The 21,898-nt window shown below is 35.9% G+C and overlaps 1 protein-coding gene across 1 annotated transcript; it reads left to right on the forward strand.

Moving 5' to 3' along the window:
- Positions 1–605: 605 nt before the first annotated feature.
- TSPAN1 (tetraspanin 1) lies at positions 606–21,486 on the forward strand. Its single transcript, XM_070745805.1, has 8 exons — positions 606–974; positions 2,736–2,800; positions 10,885–11,091; positions 12,342–12,416; positions 14,690–14,788; positions 17,866–18,021; positions 19,499–19,582; positions 20,533–21,486. Exons 2-8 carry the CDS (start codon positions 2,744–2,746, stop codon positions 20,584–20,586), a joined length of 732 nt encoding a protein of 243 aa, XP_070601906.1. The 5' UTR covers positions 606–974; positions 2,736–2,743; the 3' UTR covers positions 20,587–21,486.
- Positions 21,487–21,898: the final 412 nt, after the last annotated feature.

The raw sequence follows: 21,898 nt of genomic DNA on the forward strand, positions 1-21,898 counted from the left end.
CTGCCCTCCACTGCATAGGGGCACCTCAACCAAACTGCAGAATTACCTGAGACCCAGCAGGGAGAATTTCCTTCCAATTAAACCTTAAAACCTTCCCTCCCCATTCCTCATCTGAAGGCAAAAGGCAGATCCAACGTCCTCTAGCCCACACTCCAAAACATCATTAAGCAATCATCCTTGATCATTATAATCTTCATATGATCTTCTCCTTCTGGCCACCAGCAGCCATGATGCTTATCTATCTTAGCTGCCAAGAAAATTTCAGACTATTTTAGTTTGTGATTCCAGGAAAAAGAGAGGGGAAGTCACAAAAATGGCTGCTGTACCTTGCATCTTATCAAGAGTAATGCATGCCTATCTTCCTCCCCCCCAAATTTTGTAAGAACCTTTTTTGGCCAAGCACTTTTTTACTTTGCAATTGATTTTCGCATGAGGAGAAATGCTTAAAGCTGGACTCAATGGTTTTCTTTTTAATCCCTTGGAAGTTTGGGGACTGGAAGCAGCAGTGTTATGATTGGAAGTGAGATGGCAGCACAACCAGATTGCACAAAACCATCTTATCCCACAGTGCTGTCTGGATTTCTTCTTACTATCTCCATTATTGAAAGCCAAGCAACGTTGTAGCATCAGTTTTCATTTCTTCTACAGAGACACGGCTCCGTCCCACTACTTTGTCTCCACTCCAACTTCTTCACGTGCAGTCTTGTATTATACACAAAACCATATACCTATAACCACAAGGGAGCAGTAAAGAATAAAGGAACATGGTTTAGAAAGCCTATGGGTTTTTCTCAAAGAAATTGCTGAGGTGTGGCATTAGCTCTTACAGAGATTTGATTGGCTTGAAAAGGTGATTCATCTAATAGGCTGGAAAAAAAAATCTTCATATTACTTAAGAGTTGACTGCTTTGTCAAGTGTAAAGACAGTGAGGCTTGCTCACGTTGATTTTGGAGTTAGTTTGGTGCCCTTAAAGGTAAGTTCCTTGTGTATTTATGAACTCTGACAAAGGATCTTTGTTTTGTAAGGATTCTTGCATATTTGAAAAAAAAATGATATGCAGGGTAGCCTCAGTTTTTAATTTGACCTTAGTAAAAGGAAGTGAGGATTATTTAATGTTCATTTCTTTAAAACAAAAGGACTTGCCTGTTGTTTTAAACCTTTTATCTGTGCTATTCACTCTGATATTATATATAATTTCTGTCTTTAGCCTTGTTGTTGTTATTGCAATATTACTATAACAAACAATTCTAAAGATTTGAAAATCAACTTTGAAATAACTTCTTTTGTAGTAACACAAAGCCTATTAATTTTACAAAATCTGGGATAGGGTCTATATTTGGTTGAATAGAAGAAATTCTCAATGAATTAAAGATTACAAATGTACTACTTTGAAATGTATATAATTAGTGATGTGAAGTAGGTGTTTTGAAATGGTCTAATTAACAAAAGTGTTCCTTTTTTTATTACGGAGACTTCTATTCTGAGCGGAGCGATTGTAGCTCCTCTTTGTGTTATGTGTTTTGTTTTGTATTTATATGTATGTGTGTAGTGTCTTGTTTTTAAAATTTATTATTAAAAAAAAGTAAGGATGTAGGGGAATATATCTCTTTTAGATTTATTTGTCCATACCACTTTGTCACTTCCATTAATGCAACTAGAGATTCGGCAGTTTAACTTGTGAAAAAAATATTGATAATATAATTGATCAGCAACTGAATATGAATCAATAATGTGTTGCTGCTGATGTAAAATGTCAAATGTTGTTTTAGACTTTATAATTGCAGTTTCTAGATCATAGGAAAAAACATGTTTGGTTTGGTTTGATTTGAATAGTTCCGTTTTATTTCTGTACTGGCCAGATCCTGTCTTGAGTACTCCACCGGTCAAACAAATTGGAACAGGTTCAAGGAAGGGCGACAAGAATGATCAGGAGACTAGAAATTGAGTCCTAAAATGGAGATTGTAGAGTTGTGAAAAATAGTTTTAAACTGAGAAGATACAGATGACCTGCTCTTTCAAATCCTAGATTTAAGTTACTAGAAGATAATTCCAATTAAATGTTGGAAGGAAAAGTCTTAACAATGAGAATAATTTAGTGTTGAACCAAATACTGAAGGTCAAGAGGAGTCTAGACAAGAATCTTTTGGGGGATATTTTAATCTGGATCATGGCAAGAAGTGGGAGTTGAGCTCTTTTTAATTCTGATACTACCAATGCTGACCTGGGACAATGGCATCAACTAGATTCTGCTTATGAAAGCCATCAGGTGAAGAAGAAAAGACTAAAGTCTGTTGGGTTTTTAAAAATTATTATTTTCTTTTAATTTAGCATATCTTTCTAGTGTTTTGCAGAATGGAATTGATTTTATAGGTGTCTAAAAAGATTTTATTCTAAACCAGAGTTCCATATGCTGGAGCTCAGCTTTTATAATTTTGGTCAATTTGGTCAATGTGGATGTGAATTAATTAATAGGCCAATACTTCCCTGCTGCTTTTAGATCAATACATAACTCCCTTACCAAATATTGCCCAACAATGTCCATATAATAATAAAATTCAGAATAGGCTTTTACACTCAAAGAAACCCCTTTGAATGTCATCCTGAGAGTTTGTAAATTACCGGACCATAAATTGAAGTTTGTCTCCACATTTTTAAATATCGTTTGGGTTTAGTGCTCTAAAAGTTTCTTGACCTGCCATTTATTAAGTTCTTCATTGTTGTTGTTTTTTTACAGCTGTCAAAATGAGCTGCTTTTCATTCCTGAAGGTCATGATGATCTTATTTAACCTGGCCATATTTGTGAGTACTTTCCTCTTTTTTCTGTAAATAAGCAATGAGGTGCTTTGCATTCTTGTAAAAGAATGAGTGGATGACAGAACCTTTTTCACCTCCTTTTAACTCCATGTCTGTATGTTTAATAGCTATGAAACAAGACATATGTGAAGCTGAAACCCAAAGTCAAAGCAAGTCTGAGTAAACATATTTAGAATTCTAATGAAGGACAGATTAGACCAGTGATGGCGAACCTATGGCACGGGTGCCACAGGTGGTACACGGAGCCATATCTGCTGGCACTTGAGCCATTGCCCTCGCTTAGCTCCAACATGCATATGTGTGCCAGCCAGCTGATTTTTGGCTCACAAAGAGACTCTAGGAGGGTTTTTTTGGCTTCTGAAGAGCCTCTGGGGAATGGGAGAGGGTGTTTTTACCCTCTCCTGGTTCCAGGGAAGCTTTGGAATCTGGGGAGGATAAAACACAAGCCTACTGGGTCCACCAGAAGTTGGGTAGCAGGCCATTTCCGGTCTAGAGAGGGCCTCTGTGGGGTGGGGGAAGTTGATTTTGCCCTCCCCAGTCATTGAATTATGGGTTGGGCGCTCGTGCATGCGCGATAGCACACACACATGCTCTTTCGGCACCCGAGGGAAAAAAGGTTCGCCATCACTGGATTAGACCATCAAGTTCATTCTTCTCTATAAGAGCATATCAGGCAGGTATCAGTTTACAGCACATTGTTAGCATGTTTACGGTAAATTGTGTCTCTATCTTAAAATTAATCTCTGGTGATCACATGCTGTAGTAATCTTTGCCAACTTGGTTCAACCAATCAACCATGAATGATTTAATAGAAACAAGTGCGCTTTTAAAAAATGCAGTATGTGAATAATCATTGGGTACAATAAGATACTTGGTAGGAGATGGTCACAACTACAATATAAGTACTGTATATATATTGTTGTGAGCCGCCCAGAGGAGCGGCATACAAATCTAAATAATAATAATAATAATAATAATAATAATAATAATAATAATAATAATATAATATAATATAATTATAATATATAATATATAATATAATTATAATTATAATATATTTTATTATATTATAATTATTATAATAAAATTATAATTATAATTATAATTTTATTATAATAATTATAATATAATATAATATATTATTATTATTATTATATTATATATTATAATTATATTATATAATAATAATTATATTATTATTATTATTATTATTATTATTATTATTATTATTATTATTATTATTAATAATAATAATAATTAGATTTGTATGCCGCTCCTCTGGGCGGCTCACGATATATATACAGTACTTATATTGTTATAATAATAATAATAATAATAATAATAATAATAATAATATTACTACTACTACTACTACTACTACTACTACTACTACTACTACCACCCCTGGTTAAGAAGTAGAGGCTTTCTGGGGGTGGGGACAAATTGGTGACAGTCCTTGGGAAAGAACACATACATATGTAGAAGGATCAGTGTCCAAACGTCCTCTCTCTTAATCATAATTCTACTATTGTTTTGTCTGCCTGTCCCATAAATTAATGGTAAACAGTCTTAGAAACTATATTAGAAGATCTGCTGGCCTCTTCATGCCTGTCTTTGTGGTTTCTAGTGACTTACATCATATATTCAGTGAAAGTGAAGCTTGCCCGCAAATATTAGTTGTAGTTGCATCAGCTAACGGATTAAATTATTTCAAAATAACATGAAACAGTCATTTCATAGTATGGTTGGCTTGTAGGGATTCTCTCCCCCCCCCTCGTGTTTCTAGCTGTTTTTTTGGGCTGCAATACTGGTAGAACAATTAGAAGAGTTGCTGTGTAGTTTTTTTAGGTTGTATCACAGATAGTCCTTGTAAGGAAAGAAGGTACCCCTTCTTTTGCAAAGAAAGGCCAAGCCTCAAATTGACAATGGATAACTTGCGTACAATTATAGCTCAAGACAAAGGTTGTCATTAAAATCTGTTCATGTTTCTCGAACAAACTGAGTCAGATTTATGGTTTCAATGGGTGCGGCTTTGATGTCATGCTTGCTCTATAAATATTATTTCAAAAAGCTGCGCAGTCGTCTTTCTCCATACCTGGCTAATGTTCTCAAGGAAGTGTTTAACTGATACCTTTAGCATACACCTAGTTTCGAAGCTTGAAGAAAGAGCAGTTGCTCACCCAGCTCTTGCTAAACATCCTGTGGCTGTATTTGAAGTAAACTCTATGAGGTGGCCCAGATATGTACTATATAGTGGAGACCAATGAGGTCAAAGAACTGTTGAGAACCATAAAAAGGGTGTGCTACCTTTTAGAGGCCAGGAGTCACACGTGATCTTTTTTTTTTTAGAAGGAATTGTATCCTAGCTATGGATGAAATGTGACATTTGAAGTTTTTCTTGGTATTTTGAAGGGAGGGCAGTAAGAAACATCATATTTTAGGACCTACATTACAGTGGTCTTTCCCCAGATAGTGAAGCATTGAGTCTCAAAAGAGTACCACTGTTTTTTTTAATAGTAGTAAAAGAAAATTCCTTGAAGGGGGAAAAGAATTAGGGACCATGGCTAGGCCTCAGGATTGTAGATTGATTTCTCCCTCCCCACTTAATTCTACAGATATATATGTTGCCCATTTGCAAAGGGCTTTGGACTGCAAAAAGGGTAAAAAGATTGGTGTTTAAGCCCTCTCCTACAATCCCCCAAAAGGATTACACAGAGCGAGCAAGTAGTGCTCGTGTATATTGTGCTGAAAGGAAAGAATGAAGTTTGGAGCTAATATTTGGATGTTCTCCCTCCCGTCCTTGCTGTTTACTAGGAAACTGATCTGACTATGAAAATCAAAATGCAAATGAAAAAAAAATCTTTACATAATATTTTTAAGTGATGGTATTATTCAGCATGGAGCAACAGCTATCCCCCCCCCCAAAAAAAAATAATGGCTAAGTAGGTAGGTTGGCCTCAGAGGAAGATTTCCCTAAGTCACTTAATAGATTTTCATGGTTGAAGAAGAGGGTCTTTTTACTTCTTTTCCATCACCTTACTTTTCCAGCCCATATTGGCTCCTGCACACTAACAATATAGGGAACAATATACATTAATGTCTGACAAACGTTTGATGCCTGCATGTAGAATGACATATCATCCTGGCTATGCCTGCTTGATATGTGTCCAAGTGATATCAATTATATTATGATCATATGTGATAGTTGGTGACCGGTCTCATAAATTACATAACACCAAAACCATACAGTCACATCAAGGCGTAGCACAATAACTGGAGCACCACTTGAACACCATTGGCATTGACAAATTCCATATTAGTCAATTGCAAAAAGTGTCCTTACTCTGAACATTTTACATCCTGCAACAATATCTGTGTGACACTATCAAACATTCACATCGGTCTTATCCCAGGTCCTTGGAACGGACTTAATAGGTAAACAAAAATGCCAAACCCAGTCAGTCTGAACATCGGGGTGACTATGCGACAAATCGTCATAATTTAGTAAAACTGTAGGTTGCCTTACTTTAAATAACTTTTTGAGTGTCTCACAACAATCTAACAAGAAAGTACAATAAAATCACTAAAACACAAAAAGTTACAGATAAAATATATGGCTTGTAAATTGTGGTTTAGGACTCAGTTGTATGTTTGAGCAGGTCATTCTGACTTGGTTAACATACCATGGCTAAACCAGCTAAGTTTTTTTGTGCTGTATACACTTCCTATAGGTATGCTTCTATGGAGTTGATGTTAGGCTATTGGTCTTGGTTTAAACTGGATCTTCCCTTCAACTTACTAAGATTGGCTGGCTTGACTAAATCTTTGTTGAATCAAAGCACCCCTTTGAAAGGGTGCAGTATATGTGCAACTTATATGGCTCGCAAGTGCAGCTGCAACGTATTTGCATTTTCTGTAGATGCTTACCCTTAATCTCTTTATTCCGTGACATTATTCAAAATGTGGCACTCATTTTGTGTCCTTCTCCAGTAACTCCCTATCTCTGCGTTTCTTTCCTCTCTTTTAATCTGGGTAATCTGTGGGCCTACAACCTAGTTCTGAGCCTTGGTGGCGCAGTGGTTAGAATGCAGTACTGCAAGCTGTTTAAGCTGACTATTAGCTGTAGTTCACCAGTTCAAATCTCACCAGGCTCAAATTTGACTCAGCCTTCCATCCTTCCGAGGTGGGTAAAATATGGACCCAGATTGTTGGGGGCAATATGCTGACTCTGTAAACTGCTTAGAGAGGGTTGTAAAACACTGCAAAGTGATATATAAGTCTAAGTGCTATTTCTATTAATATGTTCTGAAACATTTAAATTAGACCTCAGCCTTTTAATGATCTACCTTTTTGAGGGAGAGGCAGAACAGGAGAGAAAAGTGTCAGGAACAGAAAGTTTGAGAAGAAATATACTGAAAAGCGAGAAAAAAATAATATTGGAAAGAGGAAGTAGCTTCATCACTTCAGTCCCCTAGTAGAGATCTATGGGGAAAAATGGGACTACAGTCATCTTTAGGTTCACCCTATGTATGTTCATTACTCAAAGAGTAGCCTACAAAATGCAAAACAACATTAATCTACAATGCACGGTTGCCTTCTAATTCTCCTTGGAAAAGTTAGGATTACTGAAATTATTTACCTACTTTTTAATAAGGGTTAGTTCCTTGAAATAGGGCTTTTATAAAGGTGTAAAGTTTTAGAGAAACAAAAATGACATTTATTTAGAACAATATTGGTATCTTGTTTTGCCCCTTGTTTTTAGGAAGATGTAATTATGCCTGATCAACTGACCTAAAATACAGGATTTCTGAATTATTTTTATAGGCAATGCTCCTTTCTTTCCAGAGAAGCTGAATGTACTACTCTTTAGCAATTAGTGTATTAACTCATGCTATTTATTGAATAATAATTCTAAGAGGTCAAATGAATCTGGGAGCAACCTTTCTTTTTAGTAAGACAGGTTCAGATTTTCTGAATCTGTTCGTGGGCTTCTTCTTGAGAAAGGAAGTGACTTTTCATCCCAAAGATCCCGTGTATTCAGCCTGGCACCAATATTTAGATATAGGTTGTGGCTTGCCCTTTTATTTGAAAGCAAATAAAACCTGCACCTGTGTTCAAGGACAATTGCTTTGACCTCTTTAGGAATGTTTGTGAATCACATTACAGGCATTGTTCACTTAAAAAGAAATATTTACCCAGTTGAAATAGCTTGTGATATCACCACCTTGAAAGGCTGGGAAATTTGCTATGATTCTTCCTGTGCTAGTACAAAAGTACCATAGTCCCCAAAGTGTTTTTTCAAAGGGCAACTGGATGTTCTTTGTTTTTCATTGAAGATGTTTCATTTCTCATCCAAGAAGCTTCTTCAGTTCTGACTGAATGATGGAGAATTGAAGGATTTATACTCCTTGTACTCATCTAGTTGTTAGCAATCTCTCTGAGTCATTGAGGCCACTTGGAGATTTACCTGTGCTCCCAAGCTCACCTGTATAGTGCAAAATAGGTGTGGAACTGCGGGAAAGGAATCAAGGACAGTGTTGTAAACATAAGATAGGTTGTGTTGTATCCCTCCCTCTCTGTTGAGAAAGGGCTGATCAATTTCAATGTAGATGGGTCTCCTTAATCCTCTACAAGTGGTCTTCTCTGTCCAGAATGTGGACTTCACTGCTTTAAAATTATACCATTGTGTTTAAAAAACAGATGGACAGCTGAATCTTGTTCTGATGGGATTGTTCTCCTCTGTTGTGCCATGCGTTTGTGAAGTGATTGTTTTGTTTCTCCAGTGTTACAGATCTGTACATGTCTCATGGTATTGTTCTGCATATATCAGTGGTTCTTAACCTTTCTAACGCCGCGACCCTTAAATACAATTCCTCATGTTGTGGTGACCCCCAACCATAAGTCTAGCACCAATTGTCCCAACAGAGCTTTAAGCTGATTGGCAGGAAGTCAGAGGGATACCCCCAACTGTAAACGCCTGATTGGTCAGATTGTAAAAATATGTTCCAAGGCACCAGAATAGAAGCATTAGTTCCTAACACCATGGGCAATTTGTCTTTTCTCATGGTTTTATGTGACTTCTGTGAAACAGTCATTCGACCCACAAAGGGGTCCCAATCCCCAGGTTGAGAACCAGTGGCATATATTACATTGCTTAGGACAACCATGACGTGGATGCCTGAGAATCTCCATAGACAATAACATCACAGCTTGTTGAATACAAAGGACTATCAAATTATCTAGGGGAGAAAGAAATTGATCAGGGTCAGAGAAAATGAGATATTTTAGAACAATGCAGAAGAGTACAATTTGGCATTATATCTGCTGAAACACCATTTTCTGTACAATAGTTAAATCTATATAACTTCCTTAAATAGAATTAAATTAAAGTGATTATTCATTTATTGACTTATTGACTTATTGACTTATTGACTTATTTATTTGATTTGATTTGATTTGATTTGTATGCCGCCCCTCTCTGTAGACTCGGGGCGGCTCACAGCAATAACAACACATTGTAAAACAAATCTAATAATTTAAAAACACTAAAAACCCCGTTATTAAAAGCAAACATACACACAATCATACCATGTATAAACTGTATAGGCCCGGGGGAGGCGGTCCCGGAGATATTCTGGTCCGATGCCATGAAGGGCTTTAGAGGTCATGACCAACACTTTGAATTGTGACCAGAAACTGATAAGCAACCGTGCAGACTGCGGAGTGTTGGTGTAACATGGGCATATTTAGGGAAGCCCATGATTGCTCTCGCAGCTGCATTTTGCACGATCTGAAGTTTTCCGAACACTCTTCAAAGGTAGCCCCCTTTTATGACCTTTCTTGTCACAGTTATGTGAATCACTGCAGTTGTTAATTAGTAACACGGTTGTTATGTGAAAATGGTTTCCCCATTGACTTTGCTTGTCAGAAAGTCATCAAAGATGATCACATGACCCAGAGACACTGCAATTATCATAAATACGAATCAGTTGCCAAGTGTGAATTTTGATCATGTGACCATGGGGATGCCACAACAATTTTAAGTGTGGAAAACAATTATAAGTGATTTTCCCCCCCAATACTGTTGTAAATTCAAATGGTCACTAAATCAACTGTTGTAAGTTAAAGACTACCTGTACTCTTAAGGTTCGCTCTGCTATTGGAGTTGATATATTTAGTGTCTTTCCATCTTATTGTTTCTATATTTTATTTTTTTACTGATTTTTTAAAAAAAATAATTGTTTTATACTTTTATATTGATTGTTGCTTGCCACCTAGAGTTGATCCTGAGGAAATAAGCAGTCCTATAAATTTAATACAAATAAATAAATAAAATGCATAGTCTTACAACTAAGGTGATATTCAAGATGATACTTTGGCTTTCTCACATCACCTTTTGATGAGATTCCTCATTAGAATCAGTTGTTTCTGGTGAATATTAATTATTCTTGCTGAAATCAATCTACTAGTTATAGGCAAGAACTAGTTATAGGCAATCTACTAGTTACTAGGAAGAACATGAGAAGTGTGTCCGACTGAAGTGTTGTGGATTTGGAAAAACTGAAGCGTCCAAGTACAATGGTACCTCTACTTATGAACTTCATTCGTTCCGTGACCAGGTTCTTAAGTAGAAAAGTTTGTAAGAAGAAGCAATTTTTCCCATAGGAATCAATGTAAAAGCAAATAATGTGTGTGACTGGGGAAACCACAGGGAGGGTAGAGGACCTGTTTCCTCCTAGGAGATTCCTAAAGAGGCCCCACAGAGGCTTCTCCCTGCCTTTTCCGGTTACCTGCATTTTCAGAGGCTCAGGTTTGTAAGTGGAAAAGGGTTCTTGAGAAGAGGCAAAAAATCTTGAACACCCGGCTCTTATCTAGAAAAGTTTGTAAGTAGAGGCATTCTTAGGTAGCAGTACCACTGTACTTGTCTGAAGACTTTTCAGTATGGTGAATCAAATGGGATACAAGTGCAGAGCTAAAGGATAACAATTCTGAATATACGGATGAGCATGTATCTACCACTTCCACTATCTACACATGAACATAAATTTCTTTTTTCTTTTTTTGTCTAGCTTGGCGGAGCAACGTTGCTGGGCATTGGGATCTGGGTTAGTGTTGACAGTAAATCCTTCCTCAGTATATTTGGTGCTATATCCGCCAGTGTCCTCCAATTTGTATACGTTGGTTACCTCCTCATTGCCCTTGGAGCTGTTCTGTTCCTGCTGGGTTTCCTAGGATGCTGTGGAGCTCAGAAAGAAAGCAAGTGCCTCCTGATCACGGTAAATTCTGCAAAGCATTTTCATTGTTTGCTGCATAAAAGGGTTGATTGATACTGAAGTATGTAATGAAACCCAGCATGATGAAGGCATTGTTGAAAGCTATTCATTGAGCACTGTTGGAGTGTTTTTTTTTAAGGAAAAGATCTGAAGTCATTAATCCAGATATATTATGGCTAGAATTTCTATCCTTTTTGGGATAGTAACAAGTTGGTTTTTTTAAAAAAAGTTCACTTCTCAATTCATTAATTTTTATGCAAATAATAAGTCAATATTTTTGAATATATTGTTTCCTTATTTGTGATTATATTTTTCCCCTTTTTGATGTCATAAAACTAAGTTGTTATTTATTTTTTTACAAGTGCATATTCCAGCTATTGCTGGTAAATGCTGATCTTTATCTCCCTGTTAGATAATTTAACAAGGAAATAAGGTCTTGATCAAACAACTTACTAAATCATAATTGTTTTGCCAATCACTGTCAGGGCAGTGATTGGTTGCCCAGGCAATTTGTTGTTTTGGACTCAGAAACAATGAACACCCGAGTAAATAAAGGGATTTTAAGCTTGGTTATTAGCTTAAGCAAACAGATTTAAAAGCATAACACAAAAAGCCTGCATAGCAAGAAAGATAATATCCAAATCTCTTACAGGCTGTTAGGAAGCTCCTAACAAACAACAACTTCAAGGTTTTTATCAAAACTTGACACCATGACTTCAAGGCCCTGTTATAGTTAGGAGACCACAAATGTTGACCTTGGTTTGGTGACAAATAACTCAGGGGTGGGAACCGAGACTTTCACAGCAAGAAAAACTTTGAAGTTATATGAAGATTTCCACCTCCCCTCTCTTTGTTTAGTAAACAAGAGCAAAAAAACACAAGCAGCTTAATTCAGAATGAGCTCTAACAAATTTTCTTAATGTTAAAGATAAATCAAATCTCTGCCACTAAACTCATGAAAATATCAATGGCCATTCCAATAACAATTTAGGCTAATAATTTTTTCCCCCTGGAAAATCTAGGAATCCAAATAAGTAAAAGCAAAAGAAGGAATATGAAGAGAGATATTGAGTTTTATATGAGAAATCTCTTTAAAATCTGCTCATAGCAATCTTTTAGACTGAGAAAACTCCTTATAAGCAGAAATGTTCCCAGAGTTGGAACATACTTGGTCAAGAGCATCCAATGCTTTATTCTTGAATTAAAACTTTGTAGAATAAGCAAACTTATTACTCTATTGTCCTTCTTCCTAGTTCTTCAGCCTAATCCTGATCATCTTCATAATTGAAATTGCTGGTGCGGTGGTAGCTTTGGTCTACACATCACTAGTAAGTATCATGGAAAAAGAGATATGTTAGTTTGTGGGGAGTATTTCAGGGTCACACCGGGGTGGGCTACTGCCTGGATGGGGGTGGGGATTACACTGGGGTAGTGAAAATGGAGCTCCACCCCAGAAAGATGTTGAAAGAAAATGCAGGGCGTCCTGCATAAGCCACGCCCACAGTGTGGTAGTAAAATTTTTGGTAGCCCTTCAATGGTCTCAAGTAAATACTGATATTCTACTTGGTGTACCCTAAATGTTAGATTACCAATAAGGTTAAAATGCCTTACTTCTTAGCTTTTGTGTAATAATGGTCTATTTTTGTTAGGGAGAAATGCATATAACTTAGTAAAAGTGCTATTATTATTTTTTCCCCAAATCTTTAATTTTCTTATATCATATGTTTGCTCTGCACTCAAGACCAAATGAGACATAAATGCATTTTTCCTCAGGAATAAAATGGAAAGTAGCCTACCCTGATGTCCATATCATAAGAAAAGAGGGACATCTCACTTTCTCTTAGCCATCTTCTCTTAGCCTGGTCCCTGATCCAGGTTTTGTATATAAGTATATAGGGATGGTGTGGAAGAAAGATTATTGAACCCAGCAGGGCACAAGCAAAATTGTGCTGCATAACTTGAACAAGTGTCTCCACTGCATGTAAAGATATTTGATATTATATATCCAAATAGCAATTCTTGAGAAATGTTCTACATAGCCTATCTGTGTAGAGAAGTATAGCTATTCCCCATTTGACAAAGGTTTAGACTAGAATAACAGAGTTGGAAGGGACCTTGGAGGTCTTCTAGTCCAATCCTCTGCTTAGGCAGGAAACACTACATCACATCTGACAAATGGTTATCCAACATCTTCTTAAAATCTCCCATTGTTGGAACATTCACAACTTCTGGAGGCAAGCTGTTCCACTGGTTAATTGTTTTAACTGTCAGGAAATTTCTCCTTAGTTCTAAGTTGCTTATATTCCTTGATTAGTTTCCACCCATTGCTTCTTGTTCTACTGGCCTCAGGTGCTTTGGAGAATAGTTTGACTCTCTCTTCTTTGTGGCAACCCTTGAGATATTGGAACACAGCTATCATGTCTCCTCTGGTCCTTCTTTTCATTAAACTAGACATACCCCGTTCCTGCAACCATTCTTCATATGGTTTAGCCTCCAGTCCCCTAATCATCTTTGTTGCTCCTCTATGCACTCTTTCTAGAGTCTCAAGATCCTTTTTGCATCATGAAGACCAATTCTACATTCAGTTTTGGTCGCCACGCTGCAAAAAGGATGTTGATTTGTGAAAAACCAGGTAGACACTATTTCTGGTTTGCTCTTTACCTTCTTTTAAAAAATTAAAGGTGCCTTGCTTTATTGCCCTTTTTTGGCAATCACCATGATTTAGGCAGTAACAAAATGAGTTATAGCACAGATTTGAATTCTTTGCCATAGAATTAGTCTTTGGAACTCCAAGCACTCATCTATGATGCCTAAGGGGTTATGAGTAGTCTTATTTCTTCAATGCCCACTGCATTCTTCTGTGGTGTTAAGAAAAGATTGAATTGATTAAAAAGTGACATGGATATGAATGGAAGTTCAACTCTGACTGATCAAACGACATACAAATGAATGGGATCACTTTAAGAAGCTCATCACTGAATAACAATAATGCAGAGATAATACAGTAGATGTTTTCAGGTGTTTCAGGATTTTGGTTTTTATTGGAAGGAAAGGCTAAGCAATTTCCTTGACTCCCTGCCAGGCTCCCTGAGTCCTTGGTCTTATTTTTTTAATTTTTTTTTTTACTGAAACAGAATCAATGAAGCAGATATACTGCAATATCTCGACCTTTAACACCATTAAAAAACAACAGCAGCCCATATCATCACCTCTGGCTGGTTCCCACATAGACTCAATAAATATTTTTAGAAAATAAAATTGGTGAACGGCTGCATATTTTGTGTCTATTGATGCCCAAGATAAGCAAAAATGCTAGCATGCCTCAAAGAGGTTGGTGGAGAACTATCTGACTACATGAATACCCATTATGGAAGATATTATGTGACAATGCCAATGATATTTCCCCGATTCCATATATGTTTAGCAGCCCACAAAGGCCATCAATTCCTACATAAAGGAGCTACAGAAAGTGAAGTAAGGGGAAGTAGAATTAATAATTCTACAGATATTGAGATGAAAAAATGGCATTGCATCTTTAATTATATAGAAAGCTTATTATATGTTCTCATATGTTTTATATAATTCTTTTTTTTCTTTTCAGGCACGGAATCTATTGCAATCAACAGTGGCAAAATTACTAAAAGATGACTATGGGAAACGTAACCCAGTTACTGAAGCGTGGAATGTAACAATGACTGAAGTAAGTTGGTACTCCAATCTCCATATTATATGCAAGATTTTTATAAGAAAATGTAGAAACCTCCCTTACGCCTAAGCAGAAGCAATGTTGCTTTCTTTACAGCTGCCAGTTAGTTTTATCTCAAAATTGGAAGATTGTCTTCATATCAGAAACTTAATAGATGTATCATAGTTTATTGAGGGTTATTTTAATGTTTCTAATTTTTGCTTATAAACAGAGAAACATTAATATAAAAGAAAATAGTGGGATTCTTAGTGGGTAAGAAGTTTTTATTGAGGATTGTATGTTGAAATAGAATGAATAAAAAAGAGTTAAAACCTGGTAAAGCTCCAGGCCCTGATGGATTTACAGGCGAATATTATAAAACTTATATAGAAATTTTGCTACCGTATTTGGAGAAATTGTATAATAATATCCTTATAACATTAGACGTTCCAAAAACATGGAAGAACTCTGAAATTGTAACAATTCCCAAACCAGATCGAAACTTAAAAGAACCTGGCTCCTACTGCCCAATTAGTCTGCTAAATCAAGATTATAATTTTTTTAATGAAAATTTTAGCAAATAGATTGGAAAATATATTACCAAGGAGAATTGGGAAAGATCAGTATGGGTTTTATAAAAGGAAGAAGAATATATGAACCTATTAGAAATATAGTGAATGTGCTGCACCATGCTACAAGAACTAAAAGGAAAATGGGATTACTAAAGTTAGATGTTTACAAATCCTTTGATAAAATAAATCATGAGTACTTGTTCCAACTATGTAGTAGTTTGAATATGGGGAAAAGTTTTTGTCAAGTAATAAAAGAAATATATAAGGAAAATACAGCATATGTTAGAGTGAACGGAAATAGAACGGAAAAGATAGAAATAAATAATGGAACTAAGCAGGGATGTCCCCTATTCCCGATGCTTTTTGCAATTGCAATTGAAATGTTAGCTAATAAAATTAGAAAAGATAAACAATGGAAGGGATATCAAATAGGAAATATGGAATTAAAATTAAACTTATTTGCAGACGATGCCATAATAGTTACAGAAACACCAATAGATATGATTAAAAGAATTATCATAATACTTCAGGAGTTTAAGGACCAATCAGGGTTAAGAGTAAATATGGAAAAATCAGAAATTATTTGTTTAAATACTGGACCGAAAGAACAAATTGAAATAAGAAAGGTATCGGGTCTAAAATTGGATAACAAGAAAATGAAATATTTAGGAGTATAAAAAATAGAATGCAATCACTTTATAATGAATGAACAATGAAACCCAGAGAGGAAGCAAATGAACCCGGAAAAAATGGTGGAATTTAACTATAATCTAATATGGAAAAAAATCCAGAAACAAATTAAGAATTGGAGAAATAAAAATTTGAGAAGACTGGCCAGAGTAAGAGCATTAAAGATGATGATTATTCCAAAAATGCTATACATTTTTCAGGTAATGCATGGAACCTTCCCAATAAGAAAATTAAGAGAATGGGACACAAAATTAAACGTGTGGATAGAAGGAAATAAAAGACCAAGAATAATTAAAAAAAGGTTGATAGCCACGGAAGACGGGGGGGTGGGTGGGTGGGGAAATCCCAGCTTGGAGTATTATAGGGATGCATATCAAATTGATAGGCTAATGGAACTACAATTATTAGAAGAAAAACCATGGGTAGAATTAGAGAAAGAAATTAACGATAGTAAGAATCAGGAACTATTATTTAGGAAATGAAACAAGGTAGAAATAAATAGATTATTAGATCCTACTAAAGCGATAATAGAGAGTTGGCTGAAATGGCAAGATAAATTGAAAATGACAAATTCTAAATTAGCAACGCTGCACATGATAAATACAAAGAAAGAAAGTAACCTCACAAAGATAATATGGGAATTAAGGAGAAAAGGTATACAGAGAATGGAACAGTTCTATGAAAAGGGCGGAAGAATTAACAGAAATGAAATAGAGAGGTGCCTTGGACAACAAAATTGGTTACAAATTAACGCAATAAGTATATATTTAAGTAAAAGGGAAAATAAAGAAATATTCATTAGACAAGAAACGAATTTAGAGAAGATATTAAGGGAAAAGAGTAAGAATATAAAAGCACAAACAAGTAATATATAGAGAGAATTATTACAAGCAGAGGGACAAGTAGTAAAAGGATTGACGAGATACTGGCAGGATGAATTAGACATTGATGAATGGGATATGGAACGTATAATTGAAAATATTAAAAGAATTAAAAATACAAGAATAAGAGAGATGAGAAGAAAAATATTACATAAATGGTATTATACACCAGTACAATTAGCATGCTTTCAAACAACGAGGAAAGGAAATTGTTGGCATGGCTGTAAGGAAATAGGAGTATTTATGCATATGTTTTGGGAATGTAACAAAGTTCAAAAATTTTGGAAGCAAATTCAAATGGAAGTGAATAAAATTACGAATGGTAATTGGAAAATAACCAAGGAAGCAGCATTATTGATAAAAAATAGTGAGATAAAAGGATATGAAGAAATTAAAACTGCAGCGATAGAAAGTGCCCAGGCAACCATAGTGCTTGGGTGGAAAGACGATAATAAATGGACGATAAAAAATTGGTGCAGGTACATGGTGGACCACGTTCACTTTGAAATTATGGAAATCAGATTACATAATTATAATGAAGAGAAATTAGCAGCAACAATGAGGCGGTGGGACAAGGTTAAAAATTATATATTAACAATATCGGCAAGCGATGCAAATGTAAAAAATAGAATTCAATCACTTTATAATGAATGAACAATGTAACCCAGAGAGGAAGCAAATGAAGGATAAAAAATTGAATCTTCCCTGGTGAAGGGAATCTTTATTTTTTTGTATGGTGATGGTACACTTTTATGTTTTATGCTTTCGTTTTGTTTTTTGTAAAACGTTTTAAAAAATCAATAAAAATTATATTTAAAAAAAAAGAAATAGAATGAATAAATAAATAAATAACAGAATAATAGAAATGGAAGGGTCCTTGAAAGTCTTCTAATGCAATCACCTGTGGATGAATGTGAACTCTAATCTTAGTATATGTTTTTATCCTTAGCTGAAGTGCTGTGGTTTATCAAATTACACCGACTTTAATGACTCCTATTTCTATAAGGAAACAAAGTCTTACCCAGGGCAATGCTGCAACTCTAACGCTACATCTGTCAATTCCAATACTTGCAGTGAAGATTTAGCTGGAATGTCAAACGTGAAGGTATGAAAATATGTCTATTCTGGAGGAAAGTGGGCCAAGGCTTTGAGTGGAGTGACTTTCAGTGATCTCACACCCAGATTCTATACTTGCCATTTTTGACACAGTGTTTTAAAAATTTTGATCTAAAATAAGTTAAGGACTTCACTTTTCCACAAAGAATTGTGATGAATACCAGCCAAATTCAATGGCGGTCCTAAGTGCACCACCATAGAAACATAGAAACATAGAAGTCTGACGGCAGAAAAAGACCTCATGGTCCATCTAGTCTGCCCTTATACTATTTTCTGTATTTTATCTTAGGATGGATATATGTTTATCCCAGGCATGTTTAAATTCAGTTACTGTGGATTTATCTACCACATCTGCTGGAAGTTTGTTCCAAGGATCTACTACTCTTTCAGTAAAATAATATTTTCTCATGTTGCTTTTGATTTTTCCCCCAACTAACTTCAGATTGTGTCCCCTTGTTCTTGTGTTCACTTTCCTATTAAAAACACTTCCCTCCTGGACCTTATTTAACCCTTTAATATATTTAAATGTTTCGATCATGTCCCCCCTTTTCCTTCTGTCCTCCAGACTATACAGATTGAGTTCATTAAGTCTTTCCTGATACGTTTTATGCTTAAGACCTTCCACCATTCTTGTAGCCCGTCTTTGGACCCGTTCAATTTTGTCGGTGAGGTCTCCAGAACTTTTTGTAGGTGAGGTCTCCAGAACTTTTTGTAGGTGAGGTCTCCAGAACTGAACACAGTATTCCAAATGTGGTCTCACCAGCATTCTATATAGTGGGATCATAATCTCCCTCTTCCTGCTTGTTATACCTCTAGCTATGCAGCCAAGCATCCTACTTGCTTTCCCTACCGCCTGACTGCACTGTTCACCCATTTTGAGACTGTCAGAAATCACTACCCCTACCATGCCTTCCATCCCCTGTCCAAATGTTTCTCTCTTACTAGTATCATGTATACAGTAACCCCTCGTTTTTCACGGGGGATGCGTTCCAAGACCACCCATGAAAAATGAATTTCTGTGAAGTAGAGGAAAGATATATTTTTATGTTTTTAACGAGTACTTGGACTTTTAAAACCCACCCTTTACATTAAACAGTCATTCTATAATGTTTCCCAACTGGAACAACATGTGATATCCTACCAGTTTCTTTAATAGAGTACAGTAGTACTGTAGAAGAATTTTATGAATTTTAGTGGATTTAAAATTTTCAATGGATTTAATGGATTTAAGCCTCCTTTGAAAACCCGTGAAGTAGAAAATCCGCAAAAGATGAACCACAAAGTATCGAGGGATTACTATATAAACATTGTTATATCTTTGTATACTGCCAATTCATACTTGACAAAATAAATGAATGAATAAATAAATAATAAACCTTTGAACTCTTCCAGGCAAATGGGGAATTTCTAGAGATAATTAGTTCTTTTTAAATTTAACTGATTTTTTTTTTCCATTTTAATTCCAGGGCTGCTTCGAGCAGATTCTGACTGAAATTCGTAAGAATGCAGCTGTAGTGGGTGGAGTTGCAGCTGGAATTGGGGCCTTAGAGGTATGTTGATTGAACTTTGTAGGAACCCATCTAGCATTAACCCATCAAGGAGAGAAGCAACCTAGAATTAAGAAGAAAATTCCACACAATTAGAACAATTAATCACACCACCATTTGGGGGGTTAAATTATTTGCAATAAGTTTCAATTTCTTCCTTAGCTCTGGTTTACATTTCTTTACATACAAAAAGTGATTGGAATTTATTTTTCACATTGTCGTCATAAATTCTACCTAAGATATAATTTTTCACCTTATTCCATCGTGCCATCAGCTTCTCCAATTTATTTTCATCAAAGTTATTTAATCTTATTTCCATAATTTTGAAACATAGAAGTCTGACCGCAGAAAAAGACCTCATGGTCCATCTAGTCTGCCTTTATACTATTTTCTGTATTTTATCTTAGGATGGATATATGTTTATCCCAGGCATGTTTAAATTCAGTTACTGTGGATTTATCTACCATGTCTGCTGGAAGTTTGTTCCAAGGATCTACTACTCTTTCAGTAAAATAATATTTTCTCATGTTGCTTTTGATCTTTCCCCCAACTAACTTCAGATTGTGTCCCCTTGTTCTTGTGTTCACTTTCCTATTAAAAACACTTCCCTCCTGAACCTTATTTAACCCTTTGACATATAAGTTTCGATCATGTCCCCCCTTTTCCCTCTGTCCTCCAGATAATACAGGTTGAGTTCATTAAGTCTTTCCTGATACGTTTTATACTTAAGACCTTCCATCATTCTTGTAGCCCATCTTTGGACCTGTTCAATTTTGTCAATATCTTTTTGTAGGTGAGGTCTCCAGAACTGAACACAGTATTCCAAATGTGATTGTATTTAAAGCATTACCTGCTTCTTCAAGAAGATAATGGGAACTGTTGTATACTGGTTTAATTCTGTGCAAATGGAAAGAGCATAAACTCACCTTTTATCTCGTTTCCCTCTTTCTCAGATTGGAGCGATGGCAGTGTCAATGTACCTATATTGCAAAATGGATGAAAAGTGACCGGCGTAGGCAAAGGAAAGGATTACCTTCCCACAAGCCAAGCCTGGAACACAACGCTTTCTTAACCCTTATCTACAGCAATGAAACATTTCATGGGCCTGAGGCCTGAATGTATAATTAATCAATTGACTCTACCCAGATGGAATCTTTAGCATGTACATAAATGAAATTGTAAAAAGCAACGTGATAAGAAAACTTTATTAACAGAAAGGCCCTTTGTATGGGAAGCCAGAAATAGGGGGGGGGGGAGGGGGAGGAAACAAAAGTAAACTTGGAAAATGTTTGTGCCATCTAAAAATGGCCTTTTCTAATATATATATACAGTGTGAATATTTCTGCTAACTTTTGATATTGGTCACCCTGGATTGTAGAAAATCTCTCTAAGAATAAATGATCCAGAATGAACAATTTATTTGAAAACTTTGGGACTCATTAATTGAAATACCAACGGAACTTTGGGATTGATTGAAATACCTGTATATTACCAATAGGGAATGTTTTTGTTCTTGACATAAAATAATAGATGAGCACTTGTGGTCTACTGCGGGGAAAAAACATGGCTGTGAAAATGGATAGGAAAGGAAAGGACTTTCTTTGAGGACTTTGAGCCCTTGTGACTTTCTGTCCTCCGGCATTGGTTACATGCAACTTACTAAGGACTGAAACGACTAGCATGCGTGTGCGAGGGGAAACTTTACTTTTAAGGACTGAAAAGGTGTCTTATTGAGCTGGTTGAGTATGGAAGGAGTTCCCTTTGTAACTAATTTTATTGTACATGATGTAGTCCTCTATTTTTTTATTCTGTGTGAATACAGTTTAATTTATAATAATGTAACGACAGAATCATATGGTTTGCGCCTGGATTGGACGATTGTAATAAAATCTACTTTTGAATTACAACTTGTGGCACTGGATACCTTGCATCCCAAGAGCCCCAATAGAAAAAGTAGTTCAATTCTACAAAAATGAGCAGCTATATTCTACAAAAAGACACTAAACCTAAAAAATATCCAAGTTACACATGATCTCACCCTTCCTGTGATCTGCCCTTAAATACCACACTTCACTTCCTACTTTGTTACAGACTATGACATCACACATGCAAATTAACTGCTAAATTGGGCAGCCTCCTGCCCATATCCCCTTATCTTTCTTGAAGACCTCAATCTACCTCTCATTAACTGGACCGTAAACAAAGGTATGACTGAACCAGTGAAGGGCTACCAACATTTTTACTACCACACTGTGGACATGGCTTATGCAGGATGCCTTGCATTTTCTTTCAACATCTTTCAGCGCAAATTGGGTGCTC

The sequence above is a fragment of the Erythrolamprus reginae genome, chromosome 3 (assembly GCF_031021105.1).
Source record: "Erythrolamprus reginae isolate rEryReg1 chromosome 3, rEryReg1.hap1, whole genome shotgun sequence".
Taxonomy (NCBI): domain Eukaryota; kingdom Metazoa; phylum Chordata; class Lepidosauria; order Squamata; family Dipsadidae; genus Erythrolamprus; species Erythrolamprus reginae.

What these genes read in the sequence shown, in the direction of transcription:
- TSPAN1 (XM_070745805.1), top strand. Translation starts at nt 2,744, where the DNA reads ATGAGCTGCTTTTCATTCCTGAAGGTCATGATGATCTTATTTAACCTG. An exon ending in GGAATGTAACAATGACTGAA is followed by an intron (nt 14,789 to 17,865) that starts GTAAGTTGGTAC and finishes TTTTATCCTTAG; the next exon opens with CTGAAGTGCTGTGGTTTATC. An exon ending in CTGGAATGTCAAACGTGAAG is followed by an intron (nt 18,022 to 19,498) that starts GTATGAAAATAT and finishes TTTTAATTCCAG; the next exon opens with GGCTGCTTCGAGCAGATTCT.